At 38.6% G+C, this 27,650-nt stretch overlaps 3 protein-coding genes across 9 annotated transcripts in view; all 3 read right to left on the bottom strand.

Moving 5' to 3' along the window:
* The window catches only part of CCPG1 (cell cycle progression 1), a 22,728-nt gene extending 6,362 nt beyond the window's left edge, over positions 1-16,366 (bottom strand). For 2 of the 5 annotated variants that reach the window (XM_032123414.1, XM_032123415.1), the window contains exons 1-7: positions 16,258-16,366; positions 11,971-12,042; positions 7,198-7,312; positions 6,651-6,730; positions 6,240-6,447; positions 1,866-2,120; positions 1,453-1,464 (exon numbers count right to left, since the gene is read on the bottom strand). In XM_032123414.1, coding sequence (XP_031979305.1) covers positions 1,453-1,464; positions 1,866-2,120; positions 6,240-6,447; positions 6,651-6,730; positions 7,198-7,312; positions 11,971-12,030 — 730 coding nt within the window. In that variant the 5' untranslated portion in view covers positions 12,031-12,042; positions 16,258-16,366. Of the gene's footprint in view, positions 1-1,452; positions 1,465-1,865; positions 2,121-6,239; positions 6,448-6,650; positions 6,731-7,197; positions 7,313-11,970; positions 12,043-16,097; positions 16,118-16,257 lie in introns of those variants that run through there. The other 3 variants (XM_032123411.1, XM_032123412.1, XM_032123413.1) reach the window with 3 other exon arrangements.
* UNC13C (unc-13 homolog C) overlaps positions 1-27,650 on the bottom strand; it is a 405,035-nt gene that overhangs the window by 298,448 nt on the left and 78,937 nt on the right. The gene's annotated exons all lie outside the window — the stretch shown is intronic.
* Positions 18,127-27,442, bottom strand: DNAAF4 (dynein axonemal assembly factor 4). 2 transcript variants are annotated; one of them, XM_032123418.1, is made up of 9 exons: positions 27,392-27,442; positions 24,975-25,122; positions 24,479-24,612; positions 23,349-23,589; positions 22,464-22,609; positions 21,751-21,860; positions 20,885-21,038; positions 19,756-19,861; positions 18,127-18,671 (listed from the first exon to the last, which is right to left on the bottom strand). In XM_032123418.1, exons 1-9 carry the CDS (start codon positions 27,425-27,427, stop codon positions 18,562-18,564), a joined length of 1,185 nt encoding a protein of 394 aa, XP_031979309.1. In that variant the 5' UTR covers positions 27,428-27,442; the 3' UTR covers positions 18,127-18,561. The 2 variants fall into 2 exon arrangements, with proteins under 2 accessions (XP_031979309.1, XP_031979308.1); XM_032123417.1 differs by lacking the exon at positions 27,392-27,442 and adding an exon at positions 25,704-27,385.

Raw genomic sequence — 27,650 nt, forward strand, 5'->3', positions numbered from 1 at the left:
GGTTTTAGTATTTATCTTTTATAGATACTTTTGAGGAAGCCCATCGATCCTAACAATCTAAAGCCTGCATCTGAAAAATCATCATTCAGTGTTAAGGGTTCATGTTAGGTAGAACCTGAATTACAGAAAAACACTTAAAGCTCTCTTTCTCTTCTTATTAAAAATCATAATTTAGGTAGAGTAAGCAAAAATGACATTTAGCAACACTGAAGATGAACATACTGAGGTGCCCTTCCTCAGTAATTGGTTTGTGTTTCCAGCTGGTACTCTAAGTCACAGTATCCTTCAGATTCTTTAAGTAACCAATCCAAATCCCTAGCATTATAGCCATAGTTCCCCTTTCGGTTTCTGGTTAAAGAAAAAAATTAAATATTTTAATGTCCATAAGGAGACATTTTTCTGGCAAGGACTTACTACCCTAATTTAAGCTTTACTTGTTAACCTGAAAAGTTTGCCCTCTTTCAGTTCTCCTTCCTAGAGCATCATAGAGCCAGTTAACTCAGTTTAATACTGACTAGGATACACTTACTGATTCAAATCTAATCCTAGTTGCTTTCTACATCTCTAAAAGGCTTAAGGGGGTCCTGAAACTCTAGTTAAAAGAAAAACACTATCCTGATATTGACCCAAAGAAAGTAATTTTATAAAAAGTAACCCTTTCCAATCCTCTTACATGACAATTAGCCTAACATTAGAAGATTGCTGTGGGAAACATTCATTCCAGGCGGAATCACAAAAATACAAAGTAGTCCTCTAGGAAGATGAACTTTTCTCTGCAAGTTTGTGTTTAAAAAAAAAAAACCAAACAAATTTAAGGAAGACAGAAAGCAGGACTTGATTTCCTTTCTAGTGGTAGAAAGGTAAGTGATCACATAACCATAAAGAACTTTCACCTGAAGAAGCAAAAACTAAAGCTACACAGAGTTGCCTTCTTTCTGCTGAAAATGCTGCAGTGATGACAATTTTTATTTACAAGTACAGATTCAATGAATGAACAAGTGAAATCCTTAATAAAGGTATTATCCTTGGTCCATGTTCAGAGTGTATTTTTCATCCACAGATCTCCAAGTTCTTTAAAAGGATTGTATTATCATTAACACCAATCTAAACACAGTGAAGTGACTAACAACTGAAATCTCAAGTTCCCACAACAAGCACACAGACTGGTCTAGTCATTGTGTTCCTCTATGCCTCCAGCATGCCAATGTTCACCAACCAGTTTCCACACCAATTACTACTACCTGCTGTAGCTGCTACATAAAAAGTGTTTGCATGACTGGACTAGTCGTTCCTATAATCCCACATACATCAGCAATTCTTGAGACTTGATTTATTATTTTATTTTCATAATGTAAGTATGCATACATATATGGATGTGTGTGTACACATACACACACGTGATTTAAAAAGTAAATCTGAATGCAAGCACAGTACATCACTCACAGCTCTTACCTTCAGGTTTACCTAAGAATAAAAAAAAAAATTGGGATCAAGTGAAAATTAATATAAATCTCAAAAGAAGTGCCAAAATTTAAATCCCTAACAATTAGTCAACACCAAATCCAAAGGGAATGATACTCCCCATCTCCAACTAAATCACATTTTATAAAGGCATATTTTCATATAAAACTAGAGCTACTCAGGAAAAATTACTATTTACCACATTACTATAAGAAGCAGTGTATATTAAATACAGTTGCACTGCTGAAGGACCTCCCTCTATTACCAAGACAGCAGCAGTTGCTTTCTCTCATTTTTAGGTTTAGGTAGTTAGCAGAGAACAAGGAAAAATATTGGACTCACAATAGAACAGCATTTGTTAAGCAAGATGTGGACTCTGTGTGTTCTGCTTTCTCTGAACTCACCATAGAAGTGTCCAAAGCCCATGCTGATGGCAATCACCAGTGCCAGGATGATGCACCTGTTCAGGCCACTGCTGAACTGGCGCTTGTGCTGCTCCTCCCTGGGCGGCTCTGGCTCGGGCTCCGCCGGCAGCCCCCCCTCGGGCTCGGAGATTGACACCCCGTGCTTCCTCGGGCGCCGTTTACGCACTGTGAGGCTGCACTGGCTGCTGGTTTCATCACTGCTGGACTCATCAGGGCTGGCCTGAGATGAGAAAACTGAAAAGCAACATACACCAGTGCTTAAAATGCATTAATTATTGTGTTAAAGAGCAAATTGAATATCAAAATCCGTAGTATTTATGTAAAATAGATTTGGCGTTCATCTTTGAGAACATTAATAAAACGAAACTAAAATTCTCAATGTTATAGTTTATGCTGGAAATTATGAGGAATATGTGATCTCCAAAGTTAAAAATCAATTTTTTAAAAGTAAATGATAGAAAATTAGGAAATCATCACCAAAAAACTGTATGGCACTTCCCCATACCTTATCATTCACACATTACAAAGTGTTCCAGTCAATCCTGCCTCCTAAAGCATCTACATGTACTGCCTCTGCAAATTCTTGTGAAGTAGAAAGATTAAGAATTCAGTTTTCCTTCTCTTGCAGCTATTAGAACTGAAATATTTAATAACAAAAGAGCAACATAAAGGCTTGCTAAAAGAAGGCCTCCTAGAAGACAGGCATGGTTTTGTTATATACTCTCAAAAAACTTCACTCTGTGACCTACATGCAGCTTCAGACAAAATTCCACTGAAGTTACATTAATGTAGCTATTAGAAATAGTCAAAATCAAGATACAAATTTGTTTAAATATGCAATTTTGTTTCCTTTTAATATCTACCCTATACTATCTATTAACATCTTTACCCACCTTTCAAAAAAAGCCATTTTCAACCACTACTGCACAGGAAAAGAACCACTGAAGTGCTTCTCCGTTCTTTCCCAACACTCTTCTATTACCTGACTGAAGTTTAGGTAAATTGAATTGGACAAGATTTGAGGTAAGAACAAATTCTAACCTTAAGGAAATACCTTCCACAGAATTTTTGCAAAATGGTATTTATTATACCATTTGTATGCTCATGTTCCAATGGCCTAAGAGCTACATATTCTAACCAGGAAAATAACAACAGAGCTGTAATTGCTTGTTTCTATTTGTACAAATGTTTGCTGCACATTCTGTAAATAAATTTATATAATCCAGTATATAAGGAATTATTATTTAATCTCCCTCCTTTAAAAGCATAATTTTCAAGTGCAAGGTAAATACCAAGCGGAAGCAGCAGTAGGGTGGAAAAGTAGCTTTCAAGTATCTACATTCTCCACCTAATTCACATGTCTGGAATAGATTCAATGTGATCAGCAAAGCCCCCAGACACGACAAAGTGCTCCTGCTTGGACACTAAATTTGCTGCTCACAATCACAAAATGCTAGTGCCCCTCCTAGAAATACAGTTGCCCATTCTCATATCAGACATCATTACTCAAAATGTAAAAATATAGAGTGACTGTCCTTGAACAGTTCACAACTGAAAAATCATTTGTTTGAGCAAAGCCATGCACACATCACTGAACAGACAAGAATGCCTAGCAGTGCTAGGTATTACCTATAAAATGCATCACCACTTAAGATGCTTCACTTAAAATAAATTACAACTTGATAGAAGTGATTGCATCAAGCCCAGAAAAGATGATCAATTAGTATGTGGAACACATCTAATTTCTAACTCCATGGACAAGCAGCATGTCAGATTATGAAAGACAACTTCCTCCCTTAATAAAAAACTCCCTTTTAGTCAATTGGTCAAATCAGACCAACCGAGCAGACTTTGCAATAAAGACAAATCACTTAAACAGCGACTTAGACATGCAGACATTTAAATGAATTGATACAGCTTAGTAGAGAAAGACACTATTTTAAGCATTTAAGCAGATGCATGCTTCCCCAATCTCGGAAAACAAAGGCAAGCTTTCAGAATGCATTCCTAAAATGCAGAGGTCAGACATTATAGAGAAATATATACGACAAACTCAGTAAGAGGTGCTACTCTTGCTCATCTGCAAGAGTTTTTTTAGGGTTTTTCAACAACCAAAGAAGCTAACAGACATGGAAAACAAAAGTGGTTAAGGAACAAGCTGCTTCCAGCCAAATGGGAAAATTCCTTGATATACACTGGACAACAAAGAATAGGAAAGGAGAAAAAAAGACAATCAAAAAGAAAAATGCTGTAAGACACTTAGAGCCATTCATAAGCACTTACTGGCAAGCTGTCAACAATTACAGCAATTACACTTTCAGGCAAGAATGACACTACCTTACAGCTGCTGTAAGAATTCAGTACAAAGCTGTACTCTAACAGTACCAGGATGGAAAGGACTACAAAGGAAACAAAGTGTGACCACAATAGCAGTCCAAAATTCTAGCTTCTGCTGCGATTTTGTAGCGTCAGAGCTACACTAGAAACCAGATGAAGCCAGTTAAGAACATGATTTTCCTTGACATTTCTGCACAGACACAGCTCAGATACAGTTCACTGCAGCATATGGGCACTTCTGCTGGCTGAACGTCATTCATGAAAGCAGTATTAAAACATCTCTGTTTGCATGATGAAGACTGCCTAAATAGGAATTGGTTTGCAAATCAAAGTGGCAGAAAATCCTTGTAGAACATTTTAGTATCTAAATTAGGAAGAATCTGAGGCTCATCGTTTTCCAACACAAAAGAAAACTCAACAGGAAGTGGATGGCAAAGATTTCTGTTGCCACATTTTGCCACTGCTAAAACTTTGGCATTTAAAATAATTGCAAAAGTACTCCTGACATTTTCTGCAATACTTGATCAACTGAATGAATGCACAGTACTAAGAGCCATGCTGAAATCAGCTTAAGTTAGAAGGAAGAAATTCTTTTTGCCAGTCACACATAGGCTTGGAATCCAACAAGAACCATCCATTTAAACAATCAAGCGCACACATTAAAATGTATTACAAACCTTACTGATGTCTGTTCCAAATCTACATGCAAGGTTAACATCTTTTTAAAGAAGCACATAAGACACTGACAGCTTAGCCAAGTTCTTCAGCGAGGATTGGCTTTCATCATCTGTCGAGAATATGACTACTACAAGATCAAGTCAGATTGCTACTAAAAATTGTAAGAACACTCCATGCAAGCCATAAGCAATCAGCTTTGCACAAGCTGATCAAATTTAATCACACCACCTTGGAAAGGAAGACTGTGAGACACATGCTCTTTCACCTCCTTTCCCCATCCCCTTACACAACCAGGAATCTTCCACAGCTTCTCCAGCCAACTGACTTTTGTGCACAAAAACATAGAGGGGAAAAAAAGGCACTTTTAGAACTCATCCCTACAAGAAAAAAAAGTCAAGTCAACTAAATCTTAACTTAAAAATTAAGTCAGATCCCTCAGAAGACTTAAAGAAGGTAACATCTTTGTTACAAATCTTCACTGGTTATAATTAGATGTTAAGCTGTCACTTTCTGTTTCCAATGGATACTATACAGACACATGAACATTTAACGATGCTGTATGCTACTTCTAAGATAAAACAGTATTTTAGGTAAAATCCTGCTTGTGTAATAAACTTAATTTGAAAGGTAAAAATCAGCAATACAAAGGTGTCACAGAGAATAAAGAGAACAGAAAAGATTACAAAAAAGCAGCAAAAAACAATTATAGAGGAGGACTAGAGAACTAGAGAAGAGCAACAAAACAGGAAGTTTTTTGTTTGGATTTGTTGGGGTTTTGTTTATTGCTTTTCATTGGACAAATATTTATATCTTTCCTCCTGAATATGATGCATTGCTTATTTCAGCCAAGTACTGGGCGTATCTTAAATATATAAATACATACTACATAGCTATGAGGGTGGTACAAACTTTTTGTAGTCATACTGCTTAGTCCTCAAGGCGCCAAAGATCAATTGTCTCCCACTTGCTAATCATTTTTGCCAACTCTATATAAAGCCCAAAAAATGCCAAGAGAAAACCTACAATTATTCTATGAACTAAGAGTAATTTTAATTCTCCAAGATATGCTACAAATTAACTTTCCAATTAAAATAGTGAACACTTAATGTGAGAGATTGTTTTCAAATTAAAAAATTGCAGACATATATTTGGACAAAATTGTGGAGTTAGGGCACCTAGATTTTTCTAGAGACTGCAAATACTTGGACATGTACTCAACAAGACCGTTATTTTTTTTCCTCTCTCCACAAAAAGAAGGTTCCCTAACCAAAGATTGGTTTGGGTTTTTTTCCTGGTGACATTTTTGCACACAGTTGCTTACGAATTTATTGCTATTACCAGTTTCCACATGGGAAAACGCATATTGACTGCTAGAGGAGGAACCCATGTTAAAATCCTCTGGACTCTGAGCTTCTTCACCATCAGCTGGAGCTTCCTCCTGACTCTGAGTTTCTTCTGGTTTTGGAGCTTCAAGTGTAACAATGTCAGAATCATCGCTAATAGTTCCAATGCAGGACCCATCATCAGGAATTTTTTCTTTATTTCCCTAAGGAAAGGGACAATATGAGAATTATTCAGACACATAAAACATAAAGTAATTAAAACAAACAAACAAAACCCCAAGAATTGTTAGAACTTTAAGAAAGGAGAAAATTGTGTCGTTATTTTAATGCCTTCAAAACATTTCTTGCCATTGATGGATGGGGCTTATGGAAGCTTCTGAATAATGTAATCTGTAATGCAATTTACCTCTGCAACTGTCTGAGTTTGCTCAAAACCAGATAGAGTATTATCTACTGCTGGGATCTCTTCATCATTGTTGCACTGAGCTAAATGAATAAAAAGATGAAAAAAACAAGCAAAAAAACATGGGATTAAAACCAGTAACCACAAATTATGCCCATGCCCATATAATATTAAAATACAGTGTCACAATGTTACTTTTTAGGAGTTCAAGCATTGATGGTTCCTTCCAAATTACTCTTATTTGATCTATGACATTACTAGGGAATACTTCTTTTATCAATAACACTTCTATAAACTATCTTCCAGCAACACCAGTGCACACCGTTCTATAGCACATCTAAAGTATGGACAAAATGAAAGATATTCTACTAATTCCACATATTTCAGGAAAAAATACTCTTATAAAGTTGATGATTGAATATCTTCCATAACACTGATGAAGCAAATACTCCGACAGAGGTCCACAAAATATATGAAATACCAATTTTGTGCCAATGCCATAACAAATATTTACTTGTTTCATGAAACTGCTCCTCTTTTAATATCTTACCTTGCAAATCAATTGCTTGCTCCTCTTCTTGCAAAGAAACATATTCTTCTGAAACAAACTCATGGTTATCATTTGTGTTTCCATTTTCTGAAGTCACTGTCTCTATGTCAGAACCCTGAAGGTGAAGAGTTTAAATGGACATTACAGTTATTGGGGTTTCCAACAGTAAAGCAGGAAGAAAGGGTTACAAAGTTAACAATATTAGTATAATAAAACCAGAATCTTTAAAACTGAAGACAACTTCGATCAAAGAAAAGCAAGTGAAACACCAAGTAACTAACTAGAGTGAAACGAGTGTTAGTGTGTAATACTCATGACGGAGGCTAAAAAAAGTCAGAGGAGGACAATTCTAGTGGGAAGAAATGATGGCAATTTAGGCATTAATTAAAAACTACACCAAGTATTTTAAATAACTCTTTATTATCTTTGTTAGACCTGTTTATTAAATGGTATTTAGAGAAACAGAGGAGGTTTTGAATATGGGATCTAATTCTTGCTCCCAGGTCCATCTATTGTATGCAAATACACACACCCTCCCAAAATATAATTTTCAAGCATACCAACATGAGTTCTAAATAAATACTATTCCCAGGAAAAACTATATATAACTTTTCTCCATATCGGCTCCTGCCAGAAAATTTGCAAGGCTGTTTATATAGTACATCTCTGACATCTCAAAAACAAATCTTTGAACAAACTCTACACTGGATTTCTGTCCTTAATTCAGAAGGGACCCCCAGGTATTAGTCAGCTGCCAGTCAGCAACAACACCAGAGCACAACAGGAACTGCAGATAAACAATGCCAGGAGACTGCAGGGTACTAAAGGCAAGCAATATGCTTGACAATTCTAAATATTTAATATTTATATTGTAATTTTGTTTAAAATAACTGATTGGGCATCATTAAGGCTATTAGCAAACTATAAACACACAAAACATAACTGAAAAATACTAAGTGACTCTGATCCATAAATAGCTTGAGCTGTTTCTGTAAACAGAGATAGTTATTTTTGCAACAGCAGGTGTGAAATTACAGTAGCAGCAGTACTTCCAGATCAGTTTCCCTGGATGTCTCATTGCAGGACTCAAGCAAACATGTATGCTTTTGTTTTTAAGAGGAGACTGTACTTCAGGTAGATGCCTCAAAAAGAATTGCGTAAGATACATTCTATAATCATGCCACAAAGTTGTGTTTCTTTTTAAAAGGCTTCAAAAATTAACTGGTTTGGTAAGCTGTTAAATACTTTGTATCTTTTTCTCTTTTTAAACACTTTGTATCTCTTTTCCTTTGACTACAAAAGTATCACACGTTTAATTTCAAGTGTTTAGCACAAGTTCACCTTTCATTTATAAGTAAGTTATTAAAATCTGGAGTGGAAATCTCAGGAAAGAAATATGAAGTTATTTGGGGGTTTTGGCTTGACTGGGTTTTATAGATAAGTATACAGATTTATTATAAGACAATTGTTCTCTGGTGTGATAGAGCCACTACTGTAGTTTCTTAAATTGCTAAGAAGAAAAAGAATAACAAAATTTCAGTTTGCCCAAGCTCCATAGGAAAAAAAATTCAGGAGCATGGCTTAAAACAAGCTTACAGTTTTAGCTAAAATCCCAAGAAAACGGGCTAGCTGAGTGTGGGGTATGCCCAGCCCCTGGCCTGGAGGGATCTCTGCTGAGATAAGAGATTTCGCAATTGCCCAGCAGGACTCCCTCTAAAGGCAACCACTTCTTTGGTCACTTCGAGAAAAGACAGACCCACAATCCTTTACGAGACCCTGTGCAGATCCTTTGTAACCCACTGGTCTTCATCCATCCCCTGTATCCCTATAAAAGCTAAGGCCTCTGCCCCTGTTCAGGCGCCAGTTATTACATCTGGGGATGGGGTCAGTGGCTCTGACCCAGGAAGAGGTGACCGGGTCCGAGGAGATGGGTCCCGAAAGGAATCGCCTTCCCGAGGCCCAGTGTCTTCCCTCAGCTGCTGGCAGGAGGGTCCTTGCAGAGACTGTCAGCTCTTTAGTGATTATCAGCTCGTGATTCCAGCTCAGCTCTGCAGGGCAGCCTCCAGGCCAAGCCAGACCAGAGAGAGAGACGAGAGGCTCGTGTGGCTGGTTCCGCACTGAAGGTAGCTTTTTTGTTGGTCCCCTCCGGTGAAGGGGAAAGCCAGGGACGAGAACTCTCTCTGACAGGGGCAGAGACCTTAGCTTTTATAGGGATACAGGGGATGGGTGAAGACCAATGGGTTACAAAGGATCTGCATAGGGTCTCCTAAAGGATTGTGGGTCTGTCTTTTCTCGCAGTGACCAAAGAAGCGGCTGCCTTTCCAGGGAGTCCTGCCAGACGATTGCAAAATCTCTTATCTCAGCAGAGATCCCTCCAGGGCAGGGGCTGGGCATACCCCACAGCTGAGCACGTAGTAAGCCATCCTTTTCTCAAAAACACACAGTCAGGTGTGAATGCATGAAGTCTCTGATTCACTTCATCAGATGCTGGACCTCCCTCACTACTCCATTTCAGCAATAGCAAGAGGTCAAGAAAAGATATTATCACCTCCCTACCTTCCTACAAAAAATTAGCAAGTCCTTTCTTAGTAGTCCAACAACGCACAGCACTGCTTCTCTGTCCACAGCACACACTGAGTCCAGCACACACAGCTGCCAGCTCCCTGCAGTCACAGCCTGGACAAAAGCCACTTCTTTCCCCCCTTAACTCACTGGAAAACAAATGCAGAAACGGATTCCACTGTGTCATCATCCATACAGTCACAACAATATGTGAGAAAATAGTACTGCAGTACTCCAAATTTGTCTAACCCCTAGTTCTACCCCTTTCCTGAACACCCAAATCAATTCACTGAAGTATACAGAAGTCCATGTCCCCCCTCCTGGGGTTACAGCTGTGTGAAGGTTACCTGGCCATCCCATCCATTCTACTTTCTTCATGCTCAGATTCAAAGCTGTCCTGCCAGAAGAATGCTAACAATGGCAGCTCTTAAACACCAGTGTTTCTCCCTTTTTATTTCACTGAATCAGGGATGAATAACTGGGAACACAGAGTCTCTGTGTCATCGAAATCTGTTCTGCTTTGGCTAGACAAATCCCAGCCACCCTATAATCTTGTGTTATGGTAACTTATTTAGACTACATAATTCATTTGCAGTTACAGTGTAAAATAACCATCCCAAGAATGAAAATAAAGTCTGTACTTCACAGCTGAATAACTCAGCTGCTGAACTCAACTTCTAAATCCTTTCACTTTTATCTGAACTCCATGAATCCAGCACCCTGTACACTCTTGTAGCCCACTTGGCCTTGAGGAATGGAGTGCATGAGTCTTCTGTTTCTTTTGGTGACAAGACTCTCAACTTATCATCCAGCCAAAAACATGGAAAAGAAGTTTGAATCATCTCTTAAATACCACCTTGCAGCCAAGAGAAATGAAAGCATGGCCCAATATTTATAAACATGAAACTGTATCTCTTGCACTTGTGACACGGAACTATCGAAACATGAGTACAATCGCAAGTTTGTAATAATTTGGTTCTGAGTTACCCATTTTAATTACAATCTGCAAAACAAGGGAGTGTGCAGTGAAGGACAACTGATCACTATGCATGATCTTTAGCCATTTTTTCCTACTTTCCTCCTCTGAAAGAAACATGTCAACTACTGTTCCTTGAAATTTTTTCTGGGGCAGGCAACAAGTAGATGCAGGCAATACCTAAGTGTCATTCCAGGAAAACTGTCAACCCGTCTGTCCTGAGGATTCTGGCTCAATAGCCTCCTCAGTTTACAAGACAATGCTAAACACTTAAGAACCAAACCAAACGAGCAGACCAACTCAACCATCCTACACTCACACATCAGCCAAGATCTGAAGAGATAGAAAAATCCTCAGGACTAAAGGAGGAAAGGATACTGGACACCCGCTCTACCAGGTAGGGCCTCGCAGAAGTTCTGAGGAACTCAGGCCCACCTTGTTCACTGTGGCGAGGGGAAGATAAAACATTCACCTTATCTAGATTAATGTGTCTACACCTGAGCAGGTTGTTGAAGGCACCTTTACAATCACCACAGTCAGTGGAGTCATTTGATCAAACCTAAGTGCTGACCTTGACATAAGACTCCTGCTCTCCAGACTCCACTGACTGCATTGATTTCATCCATACAATGCAAACTTTGAAACTAACATCAGATCCAGACACCTATCCTGTTATAGTCATGGAATATACACTTGTCCCTTTCCTAGTTTTCTACAAGGAAGACTATTTAAGGACAGAGGGCTGTTCCTGAACAGCTGCTGCTGAAACTAGGATCAGATACCTCAGTGGTAGAAAAAACTTGGGGAAATCATGGAATCATTCCCTTCTGCACAAGGTATTTTTCCTGCCCATTATTGCAAACTTCGTTTGTTTTGGTGAGGGTACAGATTTATAAGGAAAAGAAGAAATATATTAGCAACAGCAGTTACAGAATGTTAATGTTTTCAGTCAGGATGGAACAGAGGAATGCATGCCACTAAAATTCTACCAATTCTTCAAAGTAAAACCTTTGCAGAAAAAGAAATTCTTTTAAATATCAAAATTTATACCAACTATAGTAAAAGTATACATTTCTTAAAATAGTAGTTTTATGATTTACTTATAAGTTTCTCTTCTATATTCTCTGTTGGTATGCAAGATCCACACAAAACAAGAATTACTAAGCTGAAATAATATTTTACTGCATATAGATAGCCTTAAACTGACAGAATTTTACTAATGTGAAACTGGGTACCTCATGATTGATGACAGTCCAGCCGCAAGATGAATCACTGTCACTGGAATTTTCAGACATTTTCAAAGCACACTGCAAGTAAAAGCAGACTCTTTCAATATGCAAGACACACAATTTCACCACTCTATTGAAAAGAAAAATAAACAGAAGAATGCAAATCATGATGCTACAGAACAATACACTAACACACAAACTGTTAATCTGGAATTGAGAAAAAAAAAACAGAATAAAAGTTGAGAAAGAAAATATATTCTTTTGTACTTATTTCCTATTATCTTTTTTTGTACTTGGAACAAATATAGCTCTGCTAGGTACATACCTATTTCAGCCAGCCAAAAAGCTCTTAGACTAGCTAGACACACACACACACGCGCGCGAGGTAAGTCAATAAATCAATTATCAAAGTTAAACAATGATGCTACAGACAAATTTTAAGATGATTCACAATTCGGTACATGAAATAATTTCTGTTTTGTTGTATGCATAGAAACCACAGTTTATTCGAGAAAAACACTGTGGGCAAAAACAATCTTTCCTGCTTCTTTCGCTCCTTTCAAATACATCGATTCTGAGGAAAATTGAGAGAGTACCTGGCAACTACAAAAACAGAATGAAAATAACCCAAAGTATAAATTTTATTTGTTACAATACTACCAGCTGACTGGTAGCCACTTTCAGAAGAGAACTATCCAGCTGCAGTTGCCTGTTTATCTTTTCTCCTTTTTATCAGGAATTTACCAGGAATACAGAGTATTCATTATCACTGCATATTCAGATCAATTTTTCAAGTCCTTAACTAGCAGAAAGACTTTATAGAGAAGTTTAATATATTTCTTGTTCCTTGAAATAAAAATATACCAAGTTGCTATATAACTAAATTTATTATGGATTCACCTTGGTGGAAAAAATCGTCCCAAAACGGAACAATTTCCAATCGATTGCCTGCTATATTATGCATCAACGTAATAAAACAGCCGAAGAAATCATGGTTCAATAAAGCTTTTATCATAGAATTTCAGACACCTGCTTTATTTCCCACTTAGTTAATTCCAGTAAGAACACAGAGGAAAGCACCTATGCATTTAAATTTATTAACTCTCTACTTAATCCTGTCTTTACTCCCCATTTCTTAACACAGAAAGTATACGTAAAACTTTGAAAGAGAACATCTAAATACACCAGTGTGGCTAGAAATTGGCACAACAAAATATAAAACTTCCATTTCCATTTAGCTTTCTCATAAAACACAGTAAACATGTGTCTCATATCTCTGCATTATGGTAGTTATCACATGCTTTTCTAAAATAAAACTTTTTTCTCATCAACTTCAACTAATATACTTACAGTTCCACTGTAAAAAAAAAGGCAATGGTGACAATCACAACAACAGTTTAAGCACAAATATTCACTAACAATCAACTTGGGTATCAAACTTAGAGAGAAACTGAACTTCTGTTTTTTTATAAAGCCCTACTTTGAATATAGTTGTCATTTTCCTGTAGATATTTTTCTTCCTTCATTACTGCTTTTCCTGGAATCTCAACCAGGGAATGTCAGGTTGGGATGGGGTGGGAAGAAGTCTATTTTGGTTTGATTTGTTTGGGTTTTTTAAATCACACTGCATACAAGGATCAATTTATTTTTTAATCTTGATTTATTTTTAAATTATACTTCTTCATTCATCAAAACAACAAATGCCCAAATGGCAAAGACTAAGTTCCAGAGTTTACATGTGACAATGACATCTGCTTACTGTCATTAATTACTCTGACTTTGACCAGGCATCCAGCAGCAGCAGCAGCATTCCTTTCACAGGAAGGTAACTACCAGCACCAGAACTCATCACCTGTGAGAAACATCACTGGCTACATTGCAAAATCTGAAATGAATTCCTAAAAGACAACTTCAGGGCACCAGTACAGTTTGATACAAGTGCACCTACAGATTTTGAAAGCCCACATTGTAACAGCAGACTCTGTGCTGGACATTGCAACATCTCTCTTCCTCCAGCTAACTCAGCATTTCACCCTGGGCTCCGGCTAACTCAACAGAAACACCATCCCTCTCTCCCTTTCCAGCCACCCAACAGACTGAGAGGTAACTGAGCACTCCATTCTGAACATACAGCCATGGGTTTGGGTTGCACATAAACATCTGTCTTCCCTTCCCAAACAAAAGTTTCAGGACCTATGTGGGTACCAACACCATCAAAATACATTAAAAAACCAGAGAAACAAGCAGACAATCAATCATCATTTTCTATTACTTGCTTGTCTTGATAAATGGCCTGGAGTTAAAAGTTATTTATTTTTTATTCAACCAGACTATTACACTAATAATGAATATTTAGCTGCATTCAGGTGACAAATCACAGAAATAAAAAAAAAATTCAATATTAAAAAAAATAATGGAAAAAAAAATTACAAGAACACTAAGGTTTATGGTTAGAACTGCTAAATTTAGCCAAATTGTGACTGATACATAGACAGTTTGGCATCAGACTGAAGGGCATCTCTAGGGTAAATGTATTCCTCTAGGTACATTCAGCAAACACACATGTGTAAAAGAGTTATCAAAATTAAAGCATTTTATAACTTAGTTAGATCTCAAAGATCAAAAAAGACCTAAAAAGTTTTAATTTAAAAATTACCTAGGTACAACATTCCTAAACTTCAATCATCAGCTAAACAGCTTATTTTTGTAAAAGATTAATAAAACGCACATAATCATAACGAAACCCGAGGTCAAACTCAATCCCTTAAGTACACTGAAATACAGTCAACTAATTTGAACCCAGTGGCTAAACTGACCCACTCACAAAATCTTCTCCACTAAGAACCAGCAGGCTTTTCCAATCAGCCTAAAGGAGCTGGAAATGTTGGCACTGTCTTCCTGAATATAACTTTCTTTAAAAAATTGTTTTCAGCAGGAATTAAAAAGTCATAAAGCCTTCAAACTTCCTAACAAATCGAGATGACATGAATGGGTTCTAGTTCAATAACAGCAGGGATAACTGGAGGACACACTAGAGTGTTACACATCTCCTGCACGTCAGGCCAAGCCAGAAGGAAGGACTGGGGAAAAAAACCCAATCAAAACCACACCCCGTGGTGCACTGGTTCTGTATGCTCACTACGTATCTTCATTGCCACTACTGACATCACCTTTTTAATTTCTGTCTAGACAAAATAAATATCCATTATGTTCAGAGTTTGATTTGTATGTATTTGGGGAAGGGAGGCAGGAATTCAAAAGCATGAACTGTTTTCCTATCCTTAGTGAAATGTGAAGCAGAAGCATAAGGTGTAAAAGCTTACAGACATATGTATTGTTGATAACATAATACCAAGTTATCCCAGATATGTATATAAAAATAAATCGGAGATACCACATCCTATTTATCCACAGTGAAGCAGAATAAATACCAGTCTCAAAAAGAACCACTCCAGTCTAAACAAACCCTTAACTTCTATCATCTAAAAAGAGGATTTCCTAGACTAAAAAAAAAAATAACCTTCAATAAGCATTAACAAAGATGAGTAACAGGCGCCAACAGGAATATGAATGTGTTCTACAGAGTTTGCTGTGCTGTCATTCCAAGTAAAAACTCTCAGTTCTCTTCTACAGTCGATTCTTTGTCGCACAACAGAAATAAAAACAGGTTCAGTGCTATTACACTTCAGGATTCTCATGGACGTTTATTATTTCTACTAAGTGGTAATTTCTTCCTCTAAGTAACATTCTTCCCTAAGAATATATTTAGCAACCCAAATTGAATACAGAACATTTCCTTGTTATGAAGGAAAGACAAACGTGGCTTCTAAAAGCCAGACTCTCCCAAGGCTGGGCATTCCCTGCTCAGTCCCTACTCCTTGTCTCGCGCAGGTGTTCCTGGAGCGTACCTGAACCAGAGCGCGGCTCGGCGCCAGCGCAGTTAAAGCGTCAGGACACTGTTTATGAAACAGAACACCTTGCATCAGCCGGCGAGGCAGCGGTAGATAATGACAGAGAAGGAAGTTGGCAAACGCCAGCGCCCAGAGCCGGGGCCGGCACGGCGGTGACCACCGCCCGGAGCCCGCTCGCCCCCCCCCCAGAGCAGCACTGCCGCCCCGCGCGGCCCCGCTCACCCGCTCCGTGCACCAGGAGCGTCCACCCCGGCCCCGGCGCCTCGGGCTCTGCCCCGCTCCGGGCGGCACCCTCCCCGCGGCGGCCGCCGCGCCCCCCGGAGCTCCCTGCGGCCGGGCCGGGGCAGGGCGGCCACCCCCGTGAGCCGGTCCCGCCGCCTACCTGAGCGCGGCCCCCGCGGGGACCGGCACGGACGAGGGGCCGCGGCCGCAGCCGCCGGTGACGCCGTCACAAACAACCCGGCCCGGCGCCTGCGCGCGGGGCGGCTCCCGCAGCACCCTGGCGAGCGTAGTCCGCGGCCCGGCGGCCACAGAGCCTAGAGCGGCCCGGGAACCGCAGCGCCCGGGGGACCACAACGCCCGGCCCACCCAGCGGCCCGCCCGCCCCGGGCACCGCCATGGCAACGCCGCGCTGCCGAGCTCGGGCCGAGAGGCCCCGCGGCCCTGGCGCTGTTTGTGCCAGGCGGAGGCTGCTCAGAGGCCCCTTCAGCGCGGGGTTGTGCTGGTGTAATCAGGGGAGAGCCGGGCACAGGGGCAGCCAGCTCTGAGGAGACGCGCTCCGTTACATGCCAGTAACGCTTGTACTAAGGGAAAGGAAAAAACAAACAACCACCACACCCACACCTTCACCCCCCCAAAAGCCAACCAACCAAACAAAAAGCCCCACCAAAGAACACTCCAGAACACGCCCCTCTCCCCCAAAAAACCCCAAAGGTGCTGTATATGGAGGACAAATCTTTGATTCTTCTAGTCTCAGGTGGAAAAACTCTGATGACTGGGAATTAACTAGTTTGGAAAGTCTCCCCAAAGCACAGGCCATGCTGCTTCAGGAGAAACTGTCCCAACAGCCACTCGGACTGGGGGTAAGGCAGCTCCTACCCCCACCCACGCTCCTAGACCACATCTCATCAACAGGCATTGTACAAACAGAGCAGGTCCAAAATCCCAGAGATTTAGACCCCAACAGTGCTCTGATACTGGATCAAAAAATAAATGGGAGATGACAACAATAGGCCTCAATTAATAAAGTCAATGTCTTACTCAAATTTTATCTAAGGTAGCAACTTAAATGTCGGCTTCATGCCTTACATGACTGAGAAACAAAAAAGCCCTCACTGCACCTCTGAAGAACAGCAGGTTGTAATTGGCTCGCTCAGCAGCACTAAGGGAGGTACAGAACGAGAAGTATTTGTCATATGATAACTCACTCCCTGCAGAAGAATAAAAATAGAAATAAAAATAAAAATAAAAATGCATGTGAACATGAGTGAGGAAGCACAGTCACCTGGACATTTCTTTAGGGCTCTATTTTTTATATTCCTGTATCTTAGAAAAAAAGGTCAAAACTAAATCAAATCACCCAGCCTCACTCTATTCTTACTCTCATTCATATTTTTATTATCCATACTAATTATTTCTGCCACACATATTAAGGTATTTTCTATGCTCAAGATTATCACTAGTGTAGAAATTGATGTAAATCTCAAATTTTACCATCCTTCATAGTCATTATGAGTCAAATTATCACTGTCCACAGTTTATTAAATAAGGTCAAAGTGTTAAGTTCCTCACTCTCCACCCTGCATGTATTTCAATACACATCTTGAGCAATATTTGCTCTGACCACAAACAGTTAAACTTGAAATCCTTTTCCCTGTTAGTTGAAAGGTGACTAAAATGGGTTGAATAAGAGGTACTTTTCTCCCATTGGCAGTGCCTCTCGTCCTTAGCCCTCACTTCCGCTCCGTAATTATATAAAAGAAAACAGCAATATCTGTACGTATAGCATTACACTCAGCTGAGGCACTCAAACTGCTGCACTGCCCTCCTTCCAGCTGCTATAAAAAAGGTATTTTCAGCCCCCTCCAGTGCAATGCAGTAGTTATCTGTAGGAAAGCAGGGCAGCAGCTACCCCAGACATTTCTGACTCACCTCAGCACTCCTCTCAAGGCTCAAACTAAAACAGCTGGAAACAATGCCTGCCACCTTCTCCCTGTTCCAACACTATAAAATTCACACATAATAACACATATCTGCATAATAAATACTTTATTATAAAGACAGAAATCAGTCATAAATGGTATTCAGGAAAGAGACTGATGTAGAAAATTCAGAAGTCTGCTAAAACTGCTATTGAAAGAAGTGTAGTTGAAATGGTCCCACTTTGGAAAGAACACTTAACGAAAAGGAACTGCTTCAAGTCAAGGGTTTCAGATTGTCAGAGTAATACAGATGCTTAAAAAAAAAAAAAGACAACTTTGTATCAAAACTATGTAAAATATACCTAATCATGTTTATAATACTATACTTTCCAATAATAGTAATTACTATATCCAATCTTTTACCAATTTTGTAAGTGTTCCAAGTGAAGCAGAAAAATGTCTAGGTAACACACACTGAAGAGAAGTAAGATTCCTTCTGGTGTCCTCAAAGGCATCAAAGAGTTTCTTCATGTTTTTTTCTTTAATTAAGAACTTTGCATTGTTTCTTGAATTAGATGTCGAATCTTCTCAGCATCTTTTTCTATATTTTTATTTTTAGGATCAATCTTGAGAGCTGCTTCATAATCCCGGAGACCTAATATAGATACATTAATAAGAATATCAATCAATAATGCAAGAGCATCCTCTTTAGCAACTAACTGGAAATAACTACTCCCCAGTCATATGCATAAAGTATTGATCTTGAAGTTTGTTCTTGAGTAAGATGGAATAAGAATGACGTAAGTTTAACTTTGTCAGTAAATAATTTATATTTTGTTTATCTTATTTCACAAAACATTTCAGTGGAAACACTCTACTACATAAACATTTTCAGGTTTTGAAACATGAAAACAGAGCCTCTTCACTCACATACATATATTCCGATATATATGTGTGTGCATGAGGGGACTGTTCTAAAGTGTTCTACAGAAGAGAGAAAATGATACTGTGTGAAAATAAGAAAAAAAAAAAAAAGACGTGAACTGTGAGAACAAGAGTTTGGGGGGAAAATAACAGATCATGAGTACAGGAAGTAAAATCATGCTTAAGTTTAAGTCTTTTTTATCAGGTTTCGAAGTGCAAATGAAGCCTAAAGGGATGACCAAGTGATGCCTAAGTAGAAAAAGGTAAGCAATGGCCAAAGCTTAGTATTTCAACACTGACACTTTGAATATTCTTCAATTTCTATTATCAGCTTTCACTTGGAAATTTGCTTTACAAAACTCATCTGATGCTCTTGAGGAACTTAACAGGGACACTGTAAATTCAGGTATTTTCGCACAAAGGACATGTACTTGATGAATCGTATCGCTCAGCAGTATGGGTTTCTTACCTCATTTTACAAAGATGTTACAAAGCACTTCACAAGTATTTTAGAAATATTTCAGGTTTTTTTCATTTCTTCAATGGAAAAGCTCCTTAAATTAGGAGTGCAGTCCATTTTCTCCAACTTGTAAAGATTTTTCAAGTGGAATTACAGTTATCGAGTAAATTAAAAAAAAAAAAAACTGCTAAAGAATGTGGTGTAAGGTTCATAACAAACAGACACAGATTGTATAGGCCTTCTTCAAAGTCACTCCTGAAAACATAAAGGTGTGAACAGCCTCATTGAGCTAAACAGAGTTACGTGTATGTCACTATAAATTCCTGTGCATGTTTTCATAGAACAAAGGCCTCACCTTCAGTGTATAATTCCAGCTGACAAAACGCTGTTCCACGTCTCACATGGGCTTTCATTCGAGCGTTCTCGTTATCAGGAACAGGTGGTGTCAACAGTTCTAGTGCCTTTACAAAGGAGAACATCCAAAAGTATTTGTAAGTAGATTTTCAATAATTTGGGTTTTTTTTCTAATTTATAAACACTTCTCTCACCTAATTACTGTTATTATACAGTAACATAGTAACTATTCAAACAGAAAAAGAAAATAGCTATTCAAATTAATTATAATGACTTGTGAATCCAGGCATTAAGATTTGTATCTATCACCCCGGTTTGCCAACTACAGTTACATTGCCATGGCTAAAAAGTGACAAATACCATGCTAAATGTTTATTGCAGTCAAATAACGTATTCTGTTTTCATATATCATATTACATACCATGCTATCAAAAAAAAAAAAAAAAGGTAGTACTAAAAAAGTACATGTGTTTTAGTAGTAGTTACTAGAAAAAACAGAAACAAAACCAAAAAAAACCCCAAATTTCAAGACTCAAGTACGTATTAGTTCAAAAGAAGATAAATATTGGAAAAATTTTCCAGACTATTCAGGTGCCATTTGAGATCATTCCTCTCCTTGCACAATAACAGCTGCTAAAACATCAGGACAATACAGCCCTTCTTTAAAAATGTTTGGTTTGTTGCAAGTTTTTTAAGGTAATCCTGCTCATCACCACCACTTTTTTTTTCCTTCCAACCAAATGAAGCACACCACAACCTAATAGAAAACGTATGTGTATACTTTGGTTTTGTTTTTCTCTGCTCCAAGTTGTGGGTTTTTTCAAGTGTACATACTGCCACAATATTGTTATCTTTAAAGAAACATACTAGCCAACATATGGCCATTTGTCACAAACGTGTGGAAGCCTGGTTTAGGTTTTATTTTATTGCCATTTTGTTTTAAATTTCTGAAAGTTGATTAATCACCATCAAATTTTAATATTTCACCATGGCTTCATTATATCAAGTTTGAATTTTAAAATTTTGAATTGCACTAGTATGTATTTACAGATCTGCTTAAAACAGAACCCTCACAGTAATAAATCACATTAATGTATAAGGTGACAGCCTGAGGTCCTGGATTTTTATACCTTAGAGGAATCTTCGATAGCTTTGTGTAAATTTCTCAGTTTAAGGTGGCAAGCGGCACGGTTCAGGTACAGCAGGGGAAGTTTATTGTTCAGCCTCACTGCGAGGTTATACGCGTTTGCAGCCCCAAGGTAGTTTCCCATTGCAAACATTTTGCTAAGTATTAAACGAGAAGTGAAACATGCACTTTAAAGAAGGGCATAAATACAAAATAAACACCTACTTATTGTTAACTCATTTTCAAAAATTTGAATTTTTAGCATATTTTCCTTTGAAATGCCCCTTTATAGCCTTTTCTGAGAACGACATAGCTGAAGTTCAGTGCACCTTGACGCTGACAATATAGCTGAGATACACAACAAAAATAGTCACTGCTTACAAGCAATGAAGAACTGTAGGAGTGGACACATTTATTTAGACACAGGATTAATTTTGAAAGCTTTGTATATCTGATTATGATTGCCTAATCAAACCTTTCGGTATAGCACAGCTCTATAAATAAACCAATATTTGTATCAAATTCCTAAAGTTTGTTTTAGACAGATGTTTAACCTCTCACTAAAACAGTACAAATGAAATTAAATCCACCTAGGTATGATAGTGCATTGCCTCAACTGTCTTCAAAGATGAATATGCATAGTGTGTTTACAATGATTTTGTTCATCAAGAGCTTCAACAATTGCATCCCATGATTTATCAGATTCTGACCCCATAAGTTGTCAATAAAATCTCTAGTACGACTGCCATGACTACTCTAGACGGTCACCATCTGCGTCTAGGATAAACAGAATATACCAAAACTAAACAGCAGACAAACACCATATAACTAATTAATTTTTAATACATCTTCAAGCAGAATGCAACTTACTTTCCTTTGTCCTTTAACCAATCTGTATTCTTCTCCTCTTCTTTTAAATCTTCCAGCTCAGATAAATCAGAATTTATTCTTCTTCGAGCTTCTGCTTGTTTATGTAGCCACTGTAAATAGAAAACGTGCAAGTATTACTTCTGAAGCAAAAATGCAAATCCAGAAAAGGATTTTATTTTCATGTCTTCACTCATATTTATCCAAAGAATTCTATTGACCACATATTTTGGACAGAGGGAAATATTTAATAGTATCCAATACGAAAAACTTCAAAGTTTCCCCGAATATTTTATTACCAAGAGAAGTTAGGTTACCACATCCCTAATACATTTTTGTTTACTTATTTGTTTTGATCTTTCAAAATTACTTTGTGTTCATTGAATTGAGCTCAAAAGAGCTAACTGTGAGCTTCTTTTAAGACAGAACTTAAAGAATCTTAAATATAAGAGTTAAGATATTTCAAATTTTTTACTTCAAGGAATTAAATAAATATTGCTGCCTTTTCTCCCCCTCCCAAAAAAGCAACAAGTTATTTATTAATCTGCACAACCACATGGTGAAAATAATTTTTATATAAAATTGTTTCTTTATATCTTATTTTAAATAAAACAGTCTTCCTTGAAAAATAAGGATATTGCACAGGTAACATTCCTTGGCACAGATACAATTTTTTTCAACCTTCTGAATACACAATAAATAATTCCCCACCTTACCTCCTCCTCTTCTGCAACACGAGATTCTCGCAGAGCTGTGGGAAAAACTCGTGGTGTAAAGCTGACTTTAATTGTAGCTGCAGCTCGGGGAGCTGGTAACTGTTCTTCCTCTAAATTCTGTGAAAATATACTACAGGAACCATGACCTATGAAGAGAGTTAGAGCACTGGAAATGAAAAATGAAGCAAAAGATTTTTCTGATTTTCTACCAAAGTCCAAAGTACATCCGATTTAGAAATGTGGCATATTAGAATTAAACCTTTAATAGCTTGAGAAAAGTTTAGACTTGTTCTTTTGAAGGGAAGGTTCAAACAATGCTTCTTCTTAGTGTAGCCAGTAAATAAATGGAATGATTCAGCATCTGTCACAAATTAAGTTAAGCTCCTCTTACACCTCTCTGTTGCTTGTGTGATGCTGTGATGGGGCAACAATGAGAGCTAAAACTAGCCTATCAAGGCAAACAAACAAAAAATTAAATGTCTTCTGTTGATTTAGTTGCCTGAATTGCCATGGAGCCAAGACATAGGACAGAGAGAGCAAAAGGAGATTGAATATTTCTATGAAATCTAGCAGTTAGGTAACTGGGTAACAGGAACCCCACTCCCAGAAAGCCCACATTACACTATCAGAAAGGCTCTCTGATTTACTTTTCTAAAGCTTAGAACAAAAACCCACCCTTGTATTTCCAAAGACTTAATCAAGAGCTAAGAACTCATGTGCTTCAGCTCAATAAATTGCCTGAAAATAACCATTTTTAAATAACTGCAAACTACAAGAACCGGTGCAGTAAGGTGGAGACAAAGATAAATGATGCATTAGAAACATCTAGGAATAAAGTTATACCTACACTTTAAAGAATTATAAAGTACAGTTCAATTATACAACCTTTTGTGGATTTGAGTCTGATATTAGAAGCTCCTTCATTGGGAATCCTACTTTTGTTCATTTTTTCATTTTTTCTCTCCTTTAACGGCTTTATTTCTTGATGTAATTCCTCTTTTTTTCGTACGCTCTTGTATTTATCAGCATATTTTTGTTGGTTTTTCCAGAACTCCAACTCTTTAGCGACCTTCTGCCGTTCCTTTTCTTTCAGATCTTCAATTCTTTTCCTTTCTGCTTCCTCTAGCTATTTGAACAAAAAAGCCCTATGAGATACATAACATCTGATAATACTAACATGACTAAGTTCAAGTTACCATTATTTTCCCAGTTTCATATCCCAAGCATGGTGTAACCGATAATGTGACCATACAAGCTGAGTTAATTAAGATGTTTAAAAATGACCGTGAGAGTAAAGATTGCTGATTAGCTTTTAGAAATCTCATTTTTTAAACTATTTTACTAACAACCCTAAGGTACAATCCAGGAACACTCAGAAATAAGTTTCACTTCTAAACAGTGAAAATCCTAGCCATGTTCCAATGTACATCTCTGGAGCACACAGACATGCAAAATATATGCGATCATTTTAATACACTGTTTCTTATTTATCCTCTTCTCTTTGAGATTATTACACATGCAGAATAGGTACAACATTGCAACTAAGACAGTCACTAACTGTAGCTCATTTTGGTCCATATTGCATATACAATCCTAAAATTTTATTGCACACTTCAGAGAAATACTTTGAACACAAGTGAAGTGACCAGACTTTTAACATACATAAAAATTTTGAGAACATATCTTAAAATATACATAAAAAGCAGAATAACAGAGATACAAACACACAAAACACGAAAAACAGCAAGTCTGATGTAAAATACAACAACAAATAAATATTTTTTTTTTAAATCAGTATTTTTCACATTGCTAAAGGTCTAAACACCTGCAAAGGCCACAAAAGACCTTTATTTGGTAATAAATATGTTTTAAGTGCAAAGAAATAACAAGGGTCACCACCACTATATTAAAAATTGGTAGTTCTTGTATTTTTTAAGGTACATTTAACAAAGCATCTGCCAGATTAGTTGGTAGTTGTTTACATGTATGTCTTGTAGAGCTCTTTCTAAACCTACCTTCATTGTGGCCTCCAAAGCATACTTTTTGTGTTCCTGCTTTGTAATTTTTTTTGCTTCTGTCTCCTCTTTTGCCTTTTCTTGGGCTTTTAGAACAGCATTCTCTCTCAGATATTGTAGTTTTTCCTTGCCAGCTTAAAAGAATAAACTGTTTTAGTCACTTAGGCCTGGAGTTCTACTGGTATGTATCATGTTAATGAAAACACGATTTCTTCTGCTATTTTGGCAAAATGCAACACGGTTAAAATTCCACAAAGCAGTGTCTACCAAGCCCATGTCTAGAAGAGAAAAATTAGGATTTGCTTACACACAAAATGTTTTACAAGAAATACTGTTTAATTTCATACATGCTAGAACCAGTAGGTGTTCTTTGTTCTCACATACTTTGTATTTTGAATAATGAACAACGAGGTTGAACCAAGCAGATATCTACCAGCAGAAGTTTCACTGTATGGGTTCCTTACATGCAGGCTTATTTTTAGAGTAGAGAACTTACCGTCTGCTAGAGTTAGGGAATCCCACATGGCCGGTTCTTTTTTATACAAGGTGAAGAAAATGTTTCCATTTCCAATCTTTGCTGTGCTATTTGTGTCATCAATGGGAGCATATAAAATGGCTTCAAATAAAAAGGGAGGGATGCTTACCTATAAAAATATAATTTGTACTAATATTTACTATTTTAAATTAAGTCTCACATATTCAAAACACTCAGCACAAGCATATGGTAAACCTCAAGAAACAGATACTATTGACAGAACTAATCTGCCTTGTATCCACTGTGGAGGTTTGCAGAGGCCCAGAAAAGGTGCTTCCTTCCCGTTAACGGTGGTGCATCACAAAGTAATATATTTTATTAACGAGATCAAAAAAGTTGGTTCTTCAGCACTGCAACAGAAGCCGTGGATTTCAAATTTAGGAATATTATTCACAGTATAAACAAAGGTATTAATTCAGTCCATTTATGAGAGTAAAGGCAGCTGGCACCTCTTGAGTAGCAAGAGCATTAGTAGGGAATGAGCAGTGGTAAAGCCATTATCTGCCGCAGGACGGGCGTTTAACAGCCTGCAGCACAGAGAGGGAGATTATAAAAGATAAAGGGTTATGAACTTCAAGAGTTGCCACGGTGTACGGCGCGCGTGCTTTTGAGCAGGGTTACGCAGTAACCCCGCGGCCGCGGCCCTGCACGGCAGGAGGCCCATGAGGCGAGTGGGGCGCGGTCGCCCACCTTCAGGTACTGCTCGCTGCAGAAGATGTCGGCGGGGGTGGCCCGGGCGCCGCGCAAGGGCAGCGAGAGGTACACGGCGGTGAGGGTCTGGCGCCAGCTGTGCTCCCGCAGCCACACCGGCATCGCCGCGACCGCAGGAGCTCCCCGGGGCCGCTGCCCGGCCTCAGCCGCCGCGGCCCCGCGGCGCACGCCGGGAGCTGTAGTCCCGAAGTGCCTGAAGGCCGCGGGCCCGGCTCTCTGGCTGTCAGCACACACAGCTCAGCACAGCAGGAAGGAATGCAGCTCGTATCATCCACATACTTTTCTATAGAAAGACAAAGTGCTGGCAATGTAGGATTTCTGGCAAAAAACTATCAAAAGTTGAGGACGGATTTGATTGATACACAGAACCACAGAATGGCTCAGGTTGGAAGGAACCACAGCGGGTCCATCCAGTCCAGCGTCCCTGTTCAAGTAGGGTCATCCGAGAGCACATGGCAAAGGATTGTGTCCAGATGGTTCTGGAATATTTCCAGTGAGGAAGACTCCACAGCCTCTCTGGGCAGCCTGTACCCACACAGAAGTTCTTCCTCAGTCCAGGTGGAACTTCCCGAGCATCAGTTTCTGCCTGTTGCCTCTTGTTCTATTTCTCAGAACCACTGAGAAGAGCCTGGCTCCATCCTCTGGCACCTCCCTTCAGACATTTATACACATTGGTGAGGTTCCCTCCCAGCCACCTCTTTTTGAGGCTAAACAGGCCCAGCTCCTTCAGCCTGTCCTTGTAAGAGAGATTCTCCAGACCCTTGATCAATTTGGTAGCTCTCTGCTGGACCTGCTCCAGGAGCTCCATGTCTCCTGTCCTGAGGGGCCTGGAACCGCACACAATACTCCACGGGTGGCCTCACCATGGCTCAGCAGAGGGGCAGGATCACCTTCCTTAACCTACTCAGGCAATGCTGGCACTGAAACTTCCACACGTCCCGTAAAAATAACTGGGTCATACTGGCAGCCCCATGCTATTGCTGAGCAATACTGTCTGTTGTACTGTCTCTGCCAAAAACTCAGGAGGTAATTTGCACATTACCACTCCACGTTTCTCAAACAAACTGTGACACTGTATCTGCCAAAATAAAGTCTAGCATATTGAAAGCAACCGCTTCTGGAGAATATGGCCTGAAAGACGAGCCAAACACAGCTGGATAAAAATGCATGTATGTTTGAGTTCCTCAAAAGTACACAATTACCTAGAACTATTAGGAAAAATCTAGAACCAAAAAGTCTAGTTTTCCCTCTTTCTTTTAAAATAAGACCAAGAATAATGGAGTTTAACATGGCACACATTAGCTAGGATTTCTGATGTGCATCACTGAAGATTTAATTTCTATGTTAAGATTTAATTTTTATGTTCTATTACTTATAACACACAGCAATATTCAAATAGTAGAGATTACTTTTAAGTACTGTATATATATATACAACTGGGCATCGCAGAGATTTAAAATCTTTTCAGAGCAAGAAATCCATCACAACTCGTATGATTTCTGGGTTATTCTTCACCCTCGCTCACCCACATCAGTATCATCTGGAAGAATCCTTGCACAGACTAGAATATGAGAATTGAATGAAATTCTTCTTTCCAAGAACATTCAAAGTACATAGCAGCAGCAGCTGGAATGCTTATAATGTAATAGTAACTCAAAATCTCTTACCACTCCAGAATGAAGCTCTAGTGAGCCAGAACGCATCCTTCAGTTACGGAGAGTTCATTCACAGACGGTAAAGCGCAGGTCTTCTGCCTTGGTCACCCAGGTGTAATTTTTAGTTTAATCACAGAGAATACACTGAAATGAAGCAGCTTAGTATTTATTCCTGCTAGAAGGACTATACCTTGCATACATGCTTTACAAAACGGGGCACAGTTATGGTTACCAGTATTTGTCTTCTCAAATTACACAAAAGAGCTCCAAT

The sequence above is a fragment of the Corvus moneduloides genome, chromosome 13 (genome assembly GCF_009650955.1).
Source record: "Corvus moneduloides isolate bCorMon1 chromosome 13, bCorMon1.pri, whole genome shotgun sequence".
Lineage (NCBI taxonomy): Eukaryota > Metazoa > Chordata > Aves > Passeriformes > Corvidae > Corvus > Corvus moneduloides.

Coding starts and splice junctions, on each gene's coding strand:
- DNAAF4 (XM_032123417.1), bottom strand. CDS start 25,826: ATGCCGGTGTGGCTGCGGGAGCACAGCTGGCGCCAGACCCTCACCGCC. Junction 23,590..24,478: donor CTTTGGAGGCCACAATGAAG/GTAGGTTTAGAA, acceptor TTGTTCAAATAG/CTAGAGGAAGCAGAAAGGAA. Junction 21,039..21,750: donor TGGTTAAAGGACAAAGGAAA/GTAAGTTGCATT, acceptor TTTAATACTTAG/CAAAATGTTTGCAATGGGAA.